Source organism: Aphis gossypii, chromosome 3 (assembly GCF_020184175.1).
Source record: "Aphis gossypii isolate Hap1 chromosome 3, ASM2018417v2, whole genome shotgun sequence".
NCBI classification, from domain to species: Eukaryota; Metazoa; Arthropoda; class Insecta; order Hemiptera; family Aphididae; genus Aphis; species Aphis gossypii.
Genome location: NC_065532.1, coordinates 54,323,327 through 54,345,025, shown reverse-complemented (window position 1 = coordinate 54,345,025; position 21,699 = coordinate 54,323,327). Strand labels below are relative to the sequence as shown.

The following is a 21,699-nucleotide window of genomic DNA, read 5'->3' as shown; positions in this document are numbered from 1 at the left end:
TTACGTAGTTAATACGAGTTTTTAAAAATACATTTTAAACACTAATACACTATATTGATATGTAACTGTGTCAGTGTGTCATACTTCGTATGTATTTTTTTAATATTTTGACATTAAGATTGCAAAAGATAATTATAAAAGTCGACACATTTTACAGGTATATGTATATTATTATTTATTTTAGATTCTGAGCGGAGCGAGGAATGTATTGGTTTTACAATGATGTTTATTCTTTTTTATTCTGTAAACACTTATTCTCTATTCTCCCCATAAACTTGCTCAAAAGTTGAAGTGTAGCATATTTCCTGAAAGGTAAGGTTCTTGAGCTGGTACTTTAAAGAGGTCATTTTTTGATTTTCGAAATGATACTCGAAATAAAAACGGTTAAAGGAGAAAAAATGTACAACTTCACGATTATGTGGAATAAAATAACTACGGCTTTGTTTATCACCATAGAAACGAATAAAATTAAATAAAAAAGATGCCCTCGTCCGCTCAGAATCGTTTTTTTATAAATCGAATGCCTACGGTAAAATTACACATTTACACTATCCTGTCTGAGTTCCGAAGGGACGATGGACAAATATCCACCACCGAAATGCGCTGATCTACTTTTTAGTTTTTTTTTTTATTATGAAGAGACTAATTTTTATTTTTTTTATTTTGGTTTTATTTTGTTTTTTTATTTCTTGGTTTTTCTTGGTTTTTTTTACTATCTTGAATCGTGGTTACTGCGGTCGTGGTCGATAGATTACCGAGACAATACTTCTGTGCACACTGCAGATTTCTATTTAGAACTTAGTATAGATATCTGTGCTTCTGTGTAACTTACTCATCATATTAATCTCTTTTCTATACATTATATTAAAATCACCCAAAAAGGTTTCTAATGTTTACATGTATCACGGACATATTGTATTATGTAATATGTAGTTACAATAAATATATGATGATAATTATGATAATGGTAGTCACAGATACATTAAAATACATTAAATGTGTAAGTAGTAGCCAGTAATGCATTATACAAATTATAATAATATTCTCATATGAGTCACATTAAGTGGTCTTAAGGCAAGGTTTATAGATATTTATAAACCTTGGTCGTCTTAAGGAACACAATATTTCATGGAAAAAACGCGAGCTTTAACTAAAGTACTGAACGCATCCGTCACGCCCGAACGGTACGTTGTGTTTGCTCTGTTAGCAGTTCGCACTGTTGACGGTACGTCTTATTACTGTCTAGTGTAGTAGTGATTAATATTGCATCGATTAAAGAAAGATCGTTCGAGAAAACAGAAAACGACGCGTATCGCCGTATCATCACAGTTCTGATTTGTTTAATTGTTGTAATCCGACTTATCTGAATACTCTGAATTGTGAAGGTGATTTGACGCTACGCTGGACACCGCTCGTTTTTGAAAACGGTCAGTTTGGCCCATGTCGAAAACGTCCGGGTGTGCGCTGACATATTCGACTCAAAGTAAACAGCACGGTCCCGTGAGTATCGCATCGTCTCGCGATAGTCCGCTATCCTAATATTTGCAATAATAACGATTTAAAATGTTCAACGTTCGTCGTTTAGCTTCAGTTATTACTCATTAGCATGATAGAAATACATTTTATCTATACCTATTATTAGCTATATATAATATAATTAAATATATTTAGTTCTCAAAATTATTATATTAAATAGAAGCTTCACTGTATAACTTAAACTAATTAAACAATAAAAATCTATATACAATCTATATTTTGAGATACAATAAGAATACAGACATACAGTGATACTTCTAAACATTGGACAGTCTCAATTAAGGAAATTTTGTCTATTAGGTACATATTTAGATAGAGCAATGAGAATAAATGATTGAAAAAATGAGTATTTATCGGTTATCACGACTACCTTTCTTTATACGACATATTTAAAAAGAATTATCAATCATTATTAGCAAAATTATGGGGATTGTTTTTTAATCCTGTGACCTACCTTTGGTAGTGTTGCATAGCAAATCGAGGGATGTTTTTGTTTTGAATGTCTGAGCGAGCTCAGCGAGTGGCAACGCTGGCCTCTAATTCCCTATGAAAATTATATTGCTTTATATTATCTTTTATTGTCTATATAAATTAAATTGCAGTTCTATTTTTAACTAAAAAACATTCCATAATTTACCAATAAATGCTTCCAAGGTTACTCCAAAGGTTATTTGGTTAGGTAGTCACAATAACTGATAAAGTACCAAAAAATGTACAATATAAAAAAAATTGTGCAAATATATTGGTATTGTATAATGTATGTATGTTTATTAATATTTTAAATTATTTAATTACATACATGGCATATGTACACTTGTATTTATTATTTTAATTATGAAAAAATAAATGAAGGTAAAAAACTAACATTTAAAAAAAAGAATAAACTATTTTAGCTTGTTCAAGGATTTTTTGACGCATTGTCTCAATTTGTATGTTAAGTAATTTTTTAATTCCTCTATGTTGAAGAATTCATTGTATTATGTATTTCAAATATTTCAATAGAGGCAATTTATTATGCCATCTACTGCTGACAAAACACATCCCTATTTGTGTAATGTCTTGATAATTTTATGATGTGCCATGTGTATTGCAAAAAGATAGACTTAAAAGACAAATTTGATACAAATAATCAAAATCTGGCAATTATGTGTCAATTATTTAGATTGTCTGGTAATTAGAAGTTTTCTCATGGATATAAGATAAGTCGTAAAAATGTCCCTGTTTCCAAAAAATTGTCTGTTATTTGGAGACTTCCATTATTTATAGGTGTTTGTTCAGAGAGGTTTCACTGTATATGCTAAATTACAAAAATAGTGAATTATAATAATAATAATAATTAGAAGTTTTTCAGAATTGATAATTAATTGTTTTTTTTTTTTTAAATTATTTACTGTATAACTTAAAATTAAACCAGATTTTTTTTTTTTTTTTTTAGATTATGGTTATTTCCTATTCCAAATAAATCATGTTTAATTTTAATTCAGAATTCTTGTGATAGTATGGTCAATGATATAGATTACCAACAATTAAATATCATCGCAGATACCATGTTAGACAATGATTATGAACCTGGTAATTTATTTTTAAATTTTATATACACCAACAGCAATGGTAAGAAAAAAATATAATTAAGTAAAATAAAATATTTATAAATATTCATTGCAGTTTTGGTAAATGAACAAGAAGAAAATAATTTTGATAGCTACGAAAACAATGAAGAAGTGCAAGAAATTTATGAAACTGATATCAATATTGAGCAACCTAACAGTAAGTTTTGTAACTTTATATCTTTTGATTATTAATAAAAGAAAGTAAAAAAATAACATTTTCAATTTATTTTTTTAATTTATTTATATTGTGTTATAGATATTTGGGATGATAATTCAATTCGTTACTTAATTTACTGTTGGAGTCAATTGAGAGATCAGTTTGCAAATTGTCCGGATAAAAAGAAGGAATCACTATGGCAACATGTGTCAGGGCGTTTAGTGGACCGTGGTTTTTATTTTGATGCACAGGCATGTGACACTAAATGGCGTAGTCTTAAAAAAGTTTACATGTACAATAAAACCCGTACTTGTAAAAAAGATGGAAGTAAACATCAATTTACTTGGAACCATTATTCTGAAATGGACAAGGCTATTAAAGGGATTCCTTATGAAATTTCAGGTAAAATAATGTATGAGTTATTAGTACTTTTAATTTTATACTAAATATTCTTATAGATATTGAAAATGGTGATGGTGATGATGATGATGATGATGATGATGATGATAATGTTGATAACAATGGTGAAAATGAAGATGATGATGACTCAACAAGAGAAAATGCAGATAACATAGAGGAATATGAAAATGCTGATTCAACTAGTAAATAACATACATTTAATTATTTTGAGTGATTTTATTATACTTAGCTATACTGGTTTTCATATAGAAAGTTATGTCGATAAATGTCAATGGACAATTGAGTCGACTAAGGAATTAATTCGATTGTACGGTAAAGATAGGAAGAAATTTTCAGCTGTTAATCAAGGAGGAAAACATTTATTGTGGGAAGATATTGCAAATCAGTTTACACAGTTAGGATATCAATATTCAGCTAGTAATTGTAACGACAAATGGCGTAATTTAAAAATGACCTATAAAAATAATAAGCAAAGAGCTATTAAATATGGAATCGAGTATGTTAAATGGAGTTATTTTAAAGATATGGACAACATATTTAAAAACACCCCAGAAGGATGTAAGAAAACCTATTATATTACATCTAAGTAGTATTAAAATTAATTTATATTATTATTCTTTTATAGCTCCAGAACTTAATGATATAATTACAGTATCTTTAATTGATGACGAACTCGTTGATATTAAAAAAGAAAATGAAGATTATGCAAACTTGAATGTTGTTGAAACCAATGTAAATAATGAGGAAGAACCTAATGAATCCCTTAATGGTAATCCATCGAAAAAATTATTCATTATTTTTTTTATGTAATTCAATCCTAAAATAAAATAAAAAAATGTTATAGCTAGTACATCAGATATATGGACAGAACAAGCAACTAAATGTTTGATTGAATTATGGGGTCTTTACCGTCCACGATTCCTATTAGCTGCACAAGGCAAAAAACGTTTACTTTGGAATGAAATTAGTAATCAGTTACGCCAAAACGGCCATAATTATTCTGGTTTAGTATGTGATCGTAAATGGCGTCTCTTAAAAGCAAATTACGTAAAAAGAAGAGAAAAATATAAAAAATTAGGAGTGAACAGCGTGAAGTGGCAATACTACCATGATTTAGACAGGTTACTTGGTGTACCTGCTGAAAGTAGTAAGATATTGTAATTTTCATTTATTAGTTGGGTATATTTTTATTTCAGCTTTATGTTGATATAGTTTCCTGGAGTATGGACTCGACTATGTGTTTGATAGAGTGCTTTGATAATCACAAAGAAAAATTTATGAATGCTGCAACTGGAGAAAAGCTCTTGATATGGAAACAAATTTCAGAAGAAATGTCTCAACATGGTTTTAATTATACTCCTAGAGCTTGTGACAACAAGTGGCGTACACTGAAAAATCGTTACAATAAAAATAGAATGCGAACAAACAGGAATAAGAAAGTTATTTGGGTGTACTACAATAAAATCGATTCTGTACTTAGAGGTAAATTATTAATTTTTATTTTTGCTGTTTATAAAATATTTCAAATCAAGAATATATAATGTTTTTCTAAACATTTAGAAATTAATAAAAATGGTTTAAAAGATGAGTTTGATAACGGTGACGAAAATAATCAATCAAATGAAGTTAATGAGTTAGATGAACATAACTATATCAGGACATCCAAACCAAGTTGTTCCAATAAAACAAATTCCATCACTGAACTACAGACAATGTTTAAGTTGAGAAATAGTGAATTTGACCAAAGGTAATAAAAACAAGTATATTACTTAGTTTATTTATTCATGAATATTTTTATTTTATCTTTAAAGATTGAAGCAAATGGAGGATAATCTTAACAACAGAGAAAAAGTATTTGAAGGACTTCAATTACAGATGTTAGAAGCTCTTAAAAGGTCAAATGAATTAGAATCTCATAAGTTGAGACTATTGGAACAATTAGTTTCAAGATTACCACATCAGAACTAATAGTTAACTAATGTATATATAATATATAAACCAAAAATTTCAGATGTACATAAATATTAATTTGTAATTAGTAATTACAGATCTGTTTCAATTCAATGTTTACTTTATTGGTTAACTTTATTTACTTAAATTATATCTTACACATTTGTACAATGGTATCCAAACAATTAATCTGGACATTTGTAGAACTCATGATTTAATTTTGGAGCATATTTCTCGTCGTTTTTGAACACTATACTCATCATAATAATCACATTTGAAAGTGCAGCATTCATAAGGTGGACATTGTATGTCATCATTGTTACCTAAACATAAGTTGTGCAAGCAACAAGCTGCAAATATTAGTATGGCAAACTTATCTTGCCCCCATAAATCTAAGCACCTATATAAAAAAAAAAAAATAGTTAATATATGTTAGGTTAGTGCTGGTATTTGATTTTGTACATACAACAATCTCTTAAATCGCCCCAATAGTTTTCCAAACGCCAATTTTATAATGTTTAATGGTACCTCAATGGCATCATTGTAGATATTCTGTGATGTTGTATTACAAGTATCACCAGAAAATGGAGTCATTAAATTGGGTAGAAGAGGGAAACAACATTGTCCGATAATATGAGTACAGCTGTTTGGAAACAGTGTATCTGGATCATTAAGAATCATTTCAGCTAAAGGACTCTCTAAAAATGTTGAGGTGGTAACTGATGATTTGAGCAAATAACTGGTGAAAACATTATAAAACTGATATCTGTTGTTGCATACACACTGAAAATAGATAGCATTTAATACGAATGAGATATATTTCAATACAATATTATCATAATTGTTTACCATTACGCTATCTGCATTTTTTTTCTTAATGATTTTGTTGTCTTACCTGAATTGCGATTGAAGATCCATCTTTAGTATGTTTGGACGGATTGGCTGTGCAAGTTTTTTTCAAGTCAACCATTCCAATGACACCAAGTATACCAGGAAAATTATTTCCAGGCATTTCGTCGAAAGCTTTTATTTCAGCATCAGCTTGTTGATTTATCGGCCAATAAATAAGTTCAGCCATACGTTTAAACAATGCATTTGTGACATCATTAACACATTTATGAGCAGTGCTAATAGCGATGTTAAACTTTGATCCAATTTCTCTAAATTAAATAAATAACTTATTTAGGTATGTACAGAATATTTAATGTTCCTAATGTAACAAATTGCATTAATGATTTATAAAATTGTATTTATTATTTTTACTTGTAACTCAAAACAGTTCCCAAATACGTTAGAGCAACCAGCAATTGTTTTTCAACATCTATTTCAGTTCTCTTGTATGCCATACTTCCATATTCTTGCATTAAATGACTGCAAACTATCTGTGAAATATATAAAACACACTTAATACAATTTTGACAAAAAGAGAAGAGACGTGTTATATTTGACATAGAAGATAAATTACTTGAAATGAGCTTCTAGTGATGAAAAATTGATTTTTGAAATTTGATTCTTCTAATTGTGTGAATTGTAAAATTAATGGACCAATAGATGATGGCATCACTTCTTTAACCTTGTGGTCAACTCTGTGTATTTGGTCGTTTTTATTCTTGTTATCTTTGTACTTCTGGTCATGTGTATTTTTGTGGTCATCTCTATTTTCGTGATCATTCCTGTTCTTGTGGTCATCTCTATCTTCGTGATCTTTTTTATTAATTGCTCGCAGAGACTTAGGTAGTGTTTGACCACTGTCGACTCCCAAACATGATAATACCAATTCTACTTCCAATTGTGTGTTTATTACCTTGGAGTGCAAAATCGTGTTGAGTAACTTTTTTTTATCTAGAAACATAGATATCAAATTGTAAGTTAAGGTTGTTTGTACATAGTGTAGTCAATAAAAATTTTAGTAGTACACTTAAATATATATATTACAAGGTGATTAATTTAATACCTAGGTTGATTTTTGTGATGTCTGCTGGTAATGATGTTTGTAATACATAGTGTGCTTTGACAACCACAAAATACCAAATGAAACGCGCAGTTAATGACACAAGTTGGAAGAACAAACAAATTTGATTGCTTTTATTTATATTTTGTTTTTTATTTATGCACAAACAAAAATGAATGTATCGGGTATTGTCTTATCATTAACATAATTTATTTCATTAACTTAGAGTGTAATGTTCTTAGTTGTTTGATAAACTCAAAAAAAAAAAAAAAACCACTGATAATTAACTTCATTAAATTGATATATAATATCATAACGTGAAAAATAACTATACATTTCAATAGATAGTTGTTATGAAGTATATTATAATAGCAGTATATTTGAAAACATGTAAAATTCTTAATACTTACAATTACATCTAATAACTCAATATACTATTTTTTGAATTTTATTATATAGTTATAATAATGTCCCTCTTTTTATTATCAAATATAAAAGTAATAATATTATCTAGGGCATCTTATAGGCTGTTATTGATATTTCAATTTCTAAGTGAGTTAGCATTGTAAAGTTTAAATATTTTACACAACTAACTTTCTTAAAAATTAAAATATCAATAAAAAAGCCTATGATATACCCTAGATAATATTAATACCTATAAGTTTTGTAATAGGTAAATTTGCTAATATTAAATTTAGTAGAGTAAAATTAATTCTACAGGACACAAATTTACTATATTGTACATTAGTAAAACCAAGATAACACATGTGAGTACGACATTCTCTTAAACACAATTACAAGCTGTCATGTTTTGAAATGCAGCTTTAATTTAGTGAAGACAGTAATGTTTATAGCTAAAATAATAAGGAATTGGATGTTCAATTTGTCTATAATATGCAGGTTAAAGTTTATCTTAATACATAAAAAGAAAAAAAATAATATAAGATATTTATACTTTGTAATTTGAAGTTACATAGAAATCAACTGACAAACGTTTATATAAAAAAAGAAAAAAGTAGTAAAAAACAATTAATACTATATGAGGGTAATACGAGATGATTTTAAATAGTAATGTAATTCTAATACTAAACTTTAAATTAATAGGTATACCATTTATCTAAAAGGGAAACTTAAGATTATACAGGCAAAAAAATATTGTTACCCAGACTGTCACCCTTAAAGTTTAAGCCTATTAAGTTTGTTCTTAACAGTGTACTATACATAAATGGAAAAAGTAAAAAAAGTAAAATTTATAAACTATCCTAAAATAAAAAAAATATCACATGGTACGTTTTGAAATAAAACAATAATATTATAATAAGTACATGAAAAAAGTGAGACCAAATTTTCAGTTTTAATTTGCTAGGAATAGAAAAAATATAGTTGCTTAAATTTAAATAAAAAAAGAAACTTTTAAAAATTTAAAAATTTAAAAATGCATATGCTAGTATAAGTTATAATAAATCTATACTGCCTATATATTATACTATTGAGTATGTATTGTATAATGTATATACACACACACGTCACACATATATAAATATATATTATATACACTCAATTATTATACTTAACTTTAAAATTATTTACATCTTTATTTATTTAGCAATATTCATATGATAATTATTATACTAAAAATTATATTAATAGAAATTCATAAATTCTTTATGGTAGAATAATAAGTATGCCGGACTTCTCAATATGTCTTCAAATTGTACTAATCTTACAACATTATCATTACATTGGTACCAATGGCCCATGTGTTGTATATAAGACAGATAATGTCCTCCGTTTAATAGACCTTCATGACAAATCACAGCATACAGTTTATAAATGGATTCACGCGAAGCAAAACACTCATCAATAAAGGCACTACCAGTTACAGTTTTTTTCTTGATAAATTTGTTCATATCTAATGTTTCTGGAAATTCAACAAATGTAGTAATTTTATTTGAAACATTGTCTGACGGCTGTCCAAATCTTTTTAAAATAAAACATAAAACCACTGGTAAATGTTTTAAAATAAGTTGTTTGGTCGATAATTTTTTTGTTTGACAATTTGTGCAATCCAAATCGTTTAACAACTCTATCTGACCAAATTGTTCTAAGCATGCAGTTAATGTAATATTTGTTGGATATTTTCCTTTTTCGTCCATTGAAAAGTATATAGGAATATCATTGATTATGTCAATTTTAGATGACACATTGTTACAGCTCTGGCAAACAATGTCACTTTGCAAAACTCCTTTAAAAATTTTATGGATGATACATTGGCAGTTTTCCAGATGCTTTATATCCTTGTCATTTTCATTTTGTATTATTGCCTGTTTGTGTATGATATCCAATATGGCTATGAAACATTCATGTGCATCATGTTGTAAAGCTGACGCCATATACCAAGTGTTATCCCAAAATATTTTTAACAACTTCTGCAAACTAATAACATTGACTTGCAACATGTAGGATTGCTGGTATATTCTGCCAATTTCACATGTTATACATCGACTGGGCTCCTTTAGAAATGGGCAAATGTGTTGGTCAGAAAGAACATAATTTCGTAACATTGGTGTATGCATTAGTACTTGCAGTACACTGTTTAAAAAACATGTATTACCCAAGTTGATGAATCCAGGGACCGGAGTAGCACTATCTATGTACTCAATTTCTTTACTTTTTCTCAGTAAGACTATGTCTTTTGTCTGTAAGGATTTATTTTTATAACAATATAGTTCCTTATTCAATGTGTTTGCTAAAGTCATAATTTCACCATCATAGGTATAGTCATCACAGTGAGCACAGAAAATATGACTAAAGGTTAAATTTATACCAAAACTATGCTGAGTGCTCTTGAAATGTTCAAGAAAGTGTGTGGGACATGCAAAACACACACAATATAAACATGACAATAATCGCGCACCTTCAAATTTACACTCATGACATGAGGCCAGTTTTTTTTTAGCACGTATTGAATCATCAGACTGACAGGATATAAAATTTAAATGAACAATACGATAATTATTCAATAACTCCTCATTTTTGCTTTGGAGTAAATGTTCACAACCAACAACTGAATCCATTTTAAGGTAATAATTGATAAACGTTTAAATCAATAACTTACTATTGATGTTAGTTATTCTCATTGACTGGCTTAAATGCACATAGTTGAATATTTCCTTTTTACTCTGTCCCAACTCCAATAATAAGTATTCAGATAAAATGTCATTAGAACTTTTGTCAGCTAATGTTTTGTACTCTGTAAAAAAATAGATAATATTGGTTTGTAATCAGTTTTAAAATAATAAAATGTTTAGTAAATAAATACAATATAAATATTTATTTTTTAATTTGTTAAAAATTATATGTTAACTATAAGACACAAAGTTATAAGTCTATTATAGGTATGTCTACATGGTTGTTGGATATTTTCAAAACGAAAAACTAACAAAAATAAAGAAAGATAAAAATAACAGCGGTAAAGATAATATTTACTAAATTAAATATCTCCATTAATTATGTTCTAATAAAAAGGTTAGGTACATTTTACATTGACACTGTTTACGACTTCTATAACTTTATTTTTAATTTGTTGATTTTGTTCTGTTGTGGTTTTATTCAAAATTTAAATTCTTAAAATGATATAATAATGATAATTTGAAATGAATTCATACTAATAACAAAACAAAGTACAAACTAAACTAAAAAATAAAAGAAAGAACAATGCACTTCTAAATATATAATTACATTTAATAAAAATTAGGAAATGATTATTTTTTTTTGAGATGACTAAAAGTAGTAGATAATGTAATATTCACCAATTAAACAAAATTTGGTACTCACATTTGAGTATAATAGAACAAATATAATAACTAAAATTTATTTCAAACATGAATATCTAATACCTATACATTAGTAAATAATAATATAATGTTTAAGTATTTGAATAATAGTATAGTTGATGTAAAAATATTGTCGGCCTGCATAGTTTAGATAACAGTTTTAGATCATAAACTAGGTATTACAATTATAATTTAAAAATAAAATATTTTTAATAGTTTTATATAAGTTATTAAATAAATATTAAATACAGTTTTGTTATTATGTGGACAACCTAAACTCTATAGGATGTATTGATCATGAGATCACCGAGAGAGTCAAATTATTTAAACTATAGAATTATGCAGTACCACTGTAAATTAAGATAATAAAATACCTAATAATGTAATTGTTACATTCACATGATTAATATGACAACAAATGTACAGTATGTGAGTTTAAGTCTTGAATCTTGATCCCCAAGTGAATTGTAGAAATGAAACCCATAAAAACTTCAAATACCTCTAATCGTTAGGGCAGTAGTTTTCAACCTTTTTTTATTTATGTCACCTTTAACCACTAGAATCAAACACTGTGTCACCTTAACATCAAAATAATAAACAACCTTAGCTTTATATTTAAAAATTATTCTACTATAAAAAAAAAAAATTACGGTATACAAAAAAAAAACCGTTAAAAACGTTGATATTAATATGAATATAATATAATTTTTTTTGCAAAAATTTATTTATTTTTTTTTAAATTTTTCTTCCTTTTATCGTGTCACCCCTAAGCTGGGTTCATGTCATCCCAGTTGAGAACTACTGCGTTGGAACTAACGAGTCTAAAATTGGCAGCAACGCTAATAAAATAAATCAATATTTATTGAGTGGAACATAGGTTTTTTCTATAATAATTTATGTTTTGTAGAAACGTACCCACACTTGTATACTAATTTATAATGGGGGTTGCACTTACCCGCTGCCGTTTGTAGTTGTACCGACGGAGTATCGACCACCGCACTTGTTCCGCTGGAATGATAGACGTCGTAGCGTCTAGACAATCTGTTACCGTCACTGTTGTCGGACATCACACACACACTTGAGCTACGAATGGCACGTGCAGATCGCACAACTGAAAGCTGCCACGCGTGAAAGGGTGGAAAAAGAACACTGGAAAGAGATTGTCTACTCGGAAATAAAATGTAAAAAATTCAATAACTAAATGTTTAATGTACACAAACCGGCGACGGTATCGAGTGTCGACTGTTATCACAAAACTCTACGACAGCTGTCCACCCGCGTGCCAATGTTGTTATGATTCTACGTACAATCTCAATCCTAGCGTACTAAAATTCATGTATATATATATTTAAACTATTATTAGTTATTTTAGATTACATAATTATATAATCAACTACTATAATACGTCACATGACACACGACGTATTTATATATAATAATAATAATCTTATGCGTCGTTTTGATAAACGGATATAATCGTGGATGGGCAGACGCAAAAACACGTCACACAAACATATATTCAGGAACGCGAGTGCGGGTCGCGGGCAACGCCGCCAGTCAGCTGCTACTGTTGTTGTTGTCGTTGCATAAAAATACTATGAAATTCTTTTGAGAAAACGACGGTGACCGTTGGAAATCACGAGGAAAACCGAGCGATAAAAATTACCGAAACCGTTTCGTCTCCAACTGAGAGATGTGTTATGCGACGAAAATATCGTATAGCCACAGTAGATTTATTTTTAAACCCCAGAGGAGGATACTGCAACTGCCGTTGCCACCTCACCCACCCAGCGACCCAAAGCGATACGTCGTCCGACACTATGGGGCCGTCCCACTCCTCTACTACCGTGGTCTTTCGCACGGCTGATACCGCAGTCACCTCCATCACCGCCGCCGCGACCGTTGACTGGAGGGGACGACACTGTACGCATTTGTTTTGGTTCATCGTTTTTAATCAGCCGCCGCCGCCCGATCAGTGCGCGTATTGTGATAACGGTACGCGATATTTGCGACGAGAGTTGTTTCTCCAACGCGCCGTAGTAGTTGTAGTAGTTACCTAGTTGGAATCGAAATTTAAAACCGAAACGTGCAGCAGGTACTTACGTATTTCGTCGGTTTTCGTCGTCGTCGTGTTTTGCTGTCCAGTTTCGGTTGATATCCATATCCGTCTGCTGTTGGTCTATTGTTTTTTTCCTGGTCGCTGTAACACCGTCCAGTTTGGCAATCAAGTCTACTAACTAAGCAACGAGTTTTTCCATGGTAATTCCCCGGGCACCCGGTAGGCTGACAGTTTTCCCCATCCAAGTTGCTGTTCTTTGATAATTGTCACCAGGAGGCTGCACTTTTGGTGTACGGTGGACCTCAGTTGGTTAACCTCAGACACCCTGATCAAGGTTTTCTTTATTGGTACTTAATCCTTTTCTATATTTTCATTATCCTTCCAATTAATTGTTATTATGAAATCTGATACAGAAAATCAAGTTTAGTATTAAGAATAGGTATTTGTTTATGAATTGGTCTGTTTGGATTGGTTTTCCTTCCAGTTTATTTTAAAAAATATCAGAGCAGTTGAGACATTATTTAACATCTTATTTTCTCATAGCATTTGTTTTAAGCACTTACAGTTCATTAGTATTAAATTAATCTTGTTTAAGTATGTAGTATAATTAGTTATTTATTGTACTCCAGTATATAATTTATTTCTAAGCATTCCATGTATTTTATTTTTTACCTTAATTATGTTGCTTAAATATTAAGTAAACCATGTAAACTAATTAGATGTAGAACTATTATTTTTTATGTGCCTATTTGTAAATAATGTGTGACATCATAAATCATAATAGATGTTTCTATGATTTTTTTCCATTTCCATCTAAACCGATGGCTATCAACAAACATAAACAAAATGTAAGTATATAAGTTTTGGTAACATTAATGTTAATTTGTGCTTTTTTAAAAGAATATGTATATATTTTATTTCTATTGATGTACTAAAACAATTGAATTAATAATTTGTTATTTATGTTTGCCACACTATTGGTCTTTAACAGTTTGGGAAGTAGTTGTCTTCAGTGATACTGAATATTGGCATCAAATCTATATATTATATACATTGCTAATTATACTCTTGATATTCTAATAGGTATACAGTAATGCTCTTGCCAACAGCACATTAAGACAATATTTTTATTTTAAGCATCACCTATCAACAGCATGTTGTCATGATATATGCAATTCCAATATTTAAATCTGTATGGCAGTATACCAGTTAAAAAAAAAAATAAATAATGTGCATAATCTTATATAATTTTTAATAACATTCCAATATTTTTTCTTTGAATACTTAAATACTTTGCTATAGTTGTTAAGTCTCGAGAAATGTGCAGTGTAAATACTGAGCACCCACAATTTTTTTGTTGATACAGTTGGTGTTACAGCGTGACTAGCCCAGTTTATGTATCTACAGGACAGGTGCTATGTACTCACTGGTAGTTTTTTTTTAATTGCAAATTCATTATATGCTAATATATAAATTACCCATGAATATTAGACCTATTAGACCTTGTATACTATATATTGGGAAAAATGAAAAAAAAATATTCTCTTTATATTTTACTATATGTAGGTATTTTTTTTAGATAACTAAATAAAAATTGTAATTGTATGAATATTAAACTTACAAACCACTCTTATCCTGAGGAAAATAAATAGGAAAATTTTAAATATGATATGATTAGATTTTTTTTAAATTTAGATTTTTATCATTTTTTGTAAAATTTTGTTTAAATAAAATAATATTTAATCAAAAAAGGAGAAAAGTTTTTGAATACCTACTATCTATTGGAATTTATTCTTAAAACAAATTATACATTTTTGAAGTTGTTTGAATGTATAGTTATAATGCTTCTGGATACATCTAAAAAATAATATCAGTTGTTCTACTGTTAAGCTTTAAAATCTATTAATCATAGATTATTTACAATTATCCATCAACTTTATGCATCATATTAATACAAATAATGTGCTTAATGCTGTTATAATATTACCTATGTGAATTAATCAATTAATATTGATTTACATGTTAATAAAAATATTTAATTATTAACATAATACCTACACTTAATACTTATATATTATAAACAAATATATTTTTTTTTATAGAGAGACGTCTCAGACGTGCGTCATTAGCCCGATGATGAGAAAAAAAGATAAAGTTGGTGAGTGTTTAATATTTTTTCTAGATAAGATAAAAAGAGTATAATTCATTTATTCGGTTTTATCTCCATTAAGGCACTATTGGTACTATTATTAAGATATATAATATGAGTATACTATAATATACCTATAGTGCTCTATCTCCGTTAAATAAACTAAAAATATTAAGTTAAAAAAGTACGCTTTTTCACATAGTTAATCGCCAGATAGCGCAGTAGTTTACACGTAATAATAACCTAAACAAGTAATAACTAATCTTTCGCATTTGCATTATTATATTTAAGTTGTATTGAATGCGATCTAAAAAGAAATTGTCTAGTTAGGATTTTTTTTTAGCGAGATGTTTAAATTATATACAATGAAACCTATAATTACCGGACACTCTTGGTCACCGGAATTTTGTTTGCTATCTAGAGTGGGGAAAAGGCGGAAATGAATGAAAAAATGAACAGTAAAAAAAAAAAAATTACAAATATATTTGTTTGTAGATAAATATTTATTATTAATTAATTACATGACAAGTGTACGTTCGTATTTATTATTTAAATTATAAAAAGTAAATAAAGGAAAAACTAACATTTAAGAAAAAGAATCAGCTACATTAGCTTGTTCAAAGATTTGACGCATAATTTCAATTCTTATGTTGAGTAATTTTTTAATTCCTCTATGCTGGAGAATAATAAAGTATTATGTATTTCAATAGAGTCAATTTATTATGCTAGTTACTGTTGACAAAAAACATCCCTATTTGTGTAATGTCTTGATAATTTTATGACGTGCCATGTGGATTGCGAGTAGATACGTTTATTAGACAATTAGAATAATCAAAATCTAGCAATAAAGTGTGGATTATTTAGATTTTTTGGTATTTAGAGGTTTTCTTATAGATATTAGATAAGTCGTAAAAATGTCCCAGTTCCCAAAAAATCATATATTATTTGGAGATGTCCGTTATTTAGAGGTGTCTTTCAAGCGAGGTTTCACTGTATTTAAATATAACATATGGGGGGGGGGGTCTTTACTCTCTCTATTGTAATCCTTAATATTCATCATATCAATGATATCAAATATTAAATAGAATCATATGATAACATTCCGTCCTCTCATAATGAGCTGCCCAGGGCAACAACATTCTATACCCCTCTCCCTAAATACCGTTCTATTATACATATTATATTTTTTGCGTAAATACTATCGAAGAGAAGTGTTTTAACACTCAAAATATTATCCTGGCCACGTCACTAATAAAAATTAACTACATTGTAATCAATAATATCTTTTTATTCGAGTTCGTCAAAAAAATGTAATTGTTGTTTTTCAACTTATAAAAACTTAAACATTAAACACACATAATATAATTAATTATATTATTTTATATTTATTTTCGTTTGCATTTTAATCATATATAAATGTGAAACTGTACGCCTTAATGAGGTATAGTGTATATTTGAGAATAGGAGAGCTGTGGGTAGTTTAATGCTTACGTTATTTACACATTTTTATAGTATGCCTAAGATCTGCCAATTTACTTGTGCGATGTATTGAACCTCAACTTTAAAAATTGATATTTTGCCAACCAAGTCGAAAAATTGTGAACGTCACGTGAAAAATAGTTTATACCTTATTTAATATCATCACGATGAATCGAAATTCCAAGTAAATGTAAATATGTAAGGATATTCGGTAGGTAGGTAATTCATTTTTTATTAATAATTTTACACGTAATCAATAGGAAGCTTAGTATATTAAATAGTCTGAAAAGTCACTATATTAAAATTGTTTTACTCTAAGAAACCAATTAATGTGGTGTATATCAGTCAATATATAACGGATATGATTATTTTTACTAATATTAAAAAAAAATAAAGGAAAAAAGTTTTTAACCGCTTTGCTATAGTAGATGTTTACTGTCTGATGTATCTCACCAGTTAGTAAGTCACTGTAATGTTTGTTTTGAATTTGAACTCAACGATAAATCATAGCTTACAAAACCAATTCTGAATGTCATATTATTGTGTGTAATTTTTGATATTTATTTATAGTTATTAAAGCAATTGATTATAATATGATTAATATAGTAATTTTTTTTTATTAATATATATATATATATATATATATATACAAAAAAAAAAAAAAAATCGAAAAACTGTTACTGCTTTCGTACACTTTCTTGTTTATCTTAATTTTTAAGAATAGTACTCGAAATTCTTTTTTTTTAATCCCCCAAAGAATCAATTACATTCAATTTACTTCCTAAGTTAGAGTTTAAAATAAAATCTCTCATTGCTTCGCACAGAATTCAAAAATATCTAAATCATTATTTTTTTATTAATAAAACATTTTTATTTAACATTGTCAAGATTGTGTTTGTAATTTTTGATTTAATATATTTTTTTTCTTCTTTATATAATTGTATAATATTTCTAATAATAAAAATCTAAGGCAATGAACGTAATGCGTCATATTTGTCCGTTATCTAAGTATTTTCATTAATTAAAAAGTGATAGGTATTTAGAATAACAAATTCTGAAAAAAATTAACAATGTCAAATTATTATTCTCGTTATTATTCAAATCAAAGATTACCAGATTATGATTAATATAAAAATTTAAATTAATAATTTTATTAAAATATGAAAAGTATGTCGTAGTAAAATAATTTGTAATTATATGTGTTACATTTTTAAACCCTTAAATATGCAAAATTGTTTTTTTATGTGCACTTTGATTTATGTGAAACGATTTTTGATCATGTTTAATTCATTGAATTAACTAAAAATGTCTGCAAGTTTATTAAATTTACAGCCTGGCTCGTTATTGATGGTGATCATATAATACTGAATTTTCGAAATTACTAATATACTACGTATATTGAAATTAATTATTCCGTTAAGTAATAAAAGATGCCTGAACCAGCTGTATGTAGTTATGTAGAGGTCTTGGAATTTATTTTTCAGTTACTAAAAGTATTTTATTGAAACAAAATCGATCACCGTTCTTAAACTTAAAGAGCTTTCTCTTTCTGTTCACAGTTTAAACTAAAAAATTGTAAATATTATTTTGTTTAAACAATGTTAATTTTAAGATAAAATATACCTCTCTAAATATTAATATATACCTACTTAAATATTTATTTACTATATTAATTATTTGTATACTAAATATGTCTTAATGTGCAAATAAATTATATTAATCTTTTTAAAACGATGCTAAATAAAGTAAATATTTTTGTCATGCGCATAGGTACTACTTATATTTGGTGACTTGTAGGAACATATTACATTCTAGTAAAAGTTAGTAAAAATTATTTATAGTTATAATTTTTTAGTATAATTTTAGTATTTTATTTTTTTTTAATAAAAACGTATATTATAGGTAATTAAGTATAATTAAAAAAAATAATATTTTTTATTAATTAATTAGTGAAATTAAATGATACGTTGGACATTAGTAGAATTATATTATAAGTAATAACATTCGTTATTTATTATGAAATTCTTTTTTTTTTTTTTTATAATTTGAAATAAATTATGGATTATATTATAAAACATGTTAAGTGTTTGAAAAGATAAATTGATAATAACTAAAATAAAGGAATAGAAACTGAACTTAAAAACATGGTTTTACAATAATTCATATTAAAAGATTAAAAAGTGTTTAAATTAATTTCCATTCATTATTGCTTACTATACGTGTAATTATTCACTGTCAATTATTATTCTCTAACTACTACCTTTACATTGCATTGTAAATGTTTTCTACTGTGATTTGCATATGTATTTCGCGACAAATGGTAAAATCAGATGAAAAACATGGATCATTTATCTAGAATTTACTTTTTTTTGCAGACTAAATTTCTAACACATTTCCTGTCTTTAATACTTTTCTTTCACATGAAATTAATTCAAGTTATTTATTATAATACGTACAGTCTTCTCTTTATTTTTGTTTTAGTTTTCTATTACGATTTTTGTGGATTTCACTCTTAATTTTTTTTCCAATGATAAAATTTCAGAAGATTCACATTTTCAGGACCGATAAATTGATAAAATATTAAAACATTAAATTCTGAGTTGAGCAATAAATGTTTTATTGATTTTCAATGATATGTGTTTGGTGTCTGTGTATGTGTGTATTAAGGTATACGTTTTTAAAAACGAATAAATAACATTTGAAAATTTCACCATATCCTTCGAAAATGTACTATTTAAAAGTATTTTGAATTCTTGATTTTTTTTTCAATTTATGTATAAAGTTAAAGTATTGTATAAGTGCTTAAAAATGTAGCACAAGATTTTCGCCATAAATTGATTTTACTATAGTTTAAACATTTCTAAATACAGTTAAAATTTTTTTAAATATTTCATTTAGATATCCATACTTACTGTTTGAAAATTTAATAAAAGATTCCTTATAATTTTTATATATTATTTGAAGCATATCTTTTTTATTAATTGAATATTTTATCAATTAATATGTTTGTTTAATAGCTTTTAAAATATTAAAATCCATTGGTTTGTTAAAATTCCTACTCTTATTTATAAATAGAGTAGATGGTGGAAAAGTACATTTAATAATGTAGTATTGAATGTAATTTACAGTTTATTAATGAGGTGTATTTCGGATAAGAACTATATTGACTTGAAGACGTTGTTTCGTTTTTGAGTTCGGGATTGAATATCTCAGCTAGGTGATTAGATAGTTGGAATTGTCTTCTATTTTACATTCCGTTAGACTATGTTTGACTGTGAGCGAGACTCCACAACAGGAACAGATCGGGAGTTGGAAAACATAATTTTATTTATATTTTCAAAATATTATTAATAAAAATGAATATCAAAATTCGTATCTTTTAATTATAGTTAATAAGTTACTATATTTTTAAGCCGAGTACATTTTATATATTTTGAAATATTTATTTAACAAGTGGTTTAAATTTAAATATCTTTGAAAATTAAATGCAATAAGACACTTAATAATACTGACTTTTGAATTTATTTCAAATATGAAATGAAATAGTTTTTATCAAAAAGTTTATCATATCAGTGAACTATTAATAATGAAATACTAAATGCACTGTTAAAGAATATATAATAATAGAAAATTATGTATTATACTAAAACAATACACATATTTGATAGCCGACAGTGGTATCCATTTCAAATCAAGTGTAAAATATTATGTATACTTATCCAAGCATAAAAAACTGTTGACCGCATCCTAAAGATGTATAGTCAATACTGATATAAAAAAATAAAAATATATGGTTGATATTATTATACATTTGCTGCATTCATATTGTACCTTACAGTTTTTAATTATAATTTATTTAAGTAGGCTTTATTTATTATTATCAAGTGAATATTCATTAATATGCTGTTTATATATGTCAAGTTTAGATACAACTAAATACTTTATTAAGTATACTTTTCGTTGAATATTTCTGAACTTGTTTTTCTGCATGGAGTTAAGCTTATAACTTTTTTCCTAAGTATTTTAATAATTTAATTGTCTGATTATAGAAGTATATTCTAATAGATAATACTAGTTCAAAGGCAATTAAAAGGTTTTGTAAAGGTTTTTGAATTTTGTATCTAAACTAAGTTTTATTAGTAGTATTTCTCGTCAAATTACTTATATATTATAATTATTATCGTAACAATTCTATATTAATATTATTCTAGAACGGCACTTTGTATAGGCAATTTAATATCATTGCAGCATTCAATAATCAATATCACACAATTTGATGTGCTGTTTCTACTTCTGTTATTAAAAATAAAATATAGTTTTAATTTGTATTCTTAATGTAAAGATGTAAATTACATGATATTAATAATTATTAAAGGTTTTATTATATTAATGGATTTATTTATCAGGTTGACTATATATAATTATTATTTGAATGCTATTAAGTTGAACGTGTTAACAATAAAAATTTACTTATAAAAAAATATTTTCGAAATCTTTTATATATTTTAAAATAATGAGTATTGATTAATAAAAAATGTGCTTATATGTATAT

General features: G+C 27.2%; 4 protein-coding genes across 10 annotated transcripts in view; 3 read left to right on the top strand and 1 right to left on the bottom strand.

Moving 5' to 3' along the window:
* Positions 1–74: 74 nt before the first annotated feature.
* Positions 75–5,793, top strand: LOC114126555 (protein PFC0760c-like). Of its 4 annotated transcripts, none has more exons than XM_050203226.1 (11): positions 75–157; positions 2,972–3,147; positions 3,202–3,303; positions 3,403–3,705; positions 3,762–3,905; positions 3,973–4,281; positions 4,349–4,492; positions 4,568–4,870; positions 4,936–5,205; positions 5,284–5,470; positions 5,535–5,793. In XM_050203226.1, exons 1-11 carry the CDS (start codon positions 90–92, stop codon positions 5,689–5,691), a joined length of 2,163 nt encoding a protein of 720 aa, XP_050059183.1. In that variant the 5' UTR covers positions 75–89; the 3' UTR covers positions 5,692–5,793. The 4 variants fall into 4 exon arrangements, with proteins under 4 accessions (XP_050059183.1, XP_050059184.1, XP_027846330.2 ...); XM_050203227.1 differs by lacking the exon at positions 75–157 and adding an exon at positions 1,114–1,184; XM_027990529.2 differs by lacking the exon at positions 75–157 and adding an exon at positions 1,204–1,500.
* Positions 2,279–13,192, bottom strand: LOC114126557 (uncharacterized). 2 transcript variants are annotated; one of them, XM_050203228.1, is made up of 8 exons: positions 12,416–13,192; positions 10,743–10,877; positions 7,139–7,515; positions 6,937–7,055; positions 6,569–6,833; positions 6,140–6,456; positions 5,833–6,073; positions 2,279–2,833 (listed from the first exon to the last, which is right to left on the bottom strand). In XM_050203228.1, the coding sequence occupies exons 1-7, from the start codon at positions 12,525–12,527 to the stop codon at positions 5,881–5,883; spliced, it is 1,518 nt and encodes a 505-aa protein (XP_050059185.1). In that variant the 5' UTR covers positions 12,528–13,192; the 3' UTR covers positions 2,279–2,833; positions 5,833–5,880. The 2 variants fall into 2 exon arrangements, with proteins under 2 accessions (XP_050059185.1, XP_050059186.1); XM_050203229.1 differs by lacking the exon at positions 2,279–2,833 and having other exon boundaries at positions 5,777–6,073; positions 12,416–12,624; positions 12,681–13,033.
* Positions 13,193–13,445: 253 nt separating this feature from the next.
* Positions 13,446–21,699, top strand: part of LOC114126560 (neurocalcin homolog) — an 85,731-nt gene continuing 77,477 nt past the window's right edge. The window contains exon 1 of one of the 2 annotated variants that reach the window (XM_027990537.2): positions 13,446–13,719. The gene's annotated coding sequence lies outside the window, so the exon portion shown is untranslated. Of the gene's footprint in view, positions 13,867–21,699 lie in introns of both variants that reach the window. The other variant, XM_027990536.2, reaches the window with a different exon arrangement.
* The window catches only part of LOC114126559 (neuronal calcium sensor 2), an 82,442-nt gene continuing 74,467 nt past the window's right edge, over positions 13,725–21,699 (top strand). The window contains exons 1-2 of one of the 2 annotated variants that reach the window (XM_050203230.1): positions 13,725–13,866; positions 15,622–15,677. The gene's annotated coding sequence lies outside the window, so the exon portion shown is untranslated. Of the gene's footprint in view, positions 13,867–14,136; positions 14,368–15,621; positions 15,678–21,699 lie in introns of those variants that run through there. The other variant, XM_027990534.2, reaches the window with a different exon arrangement.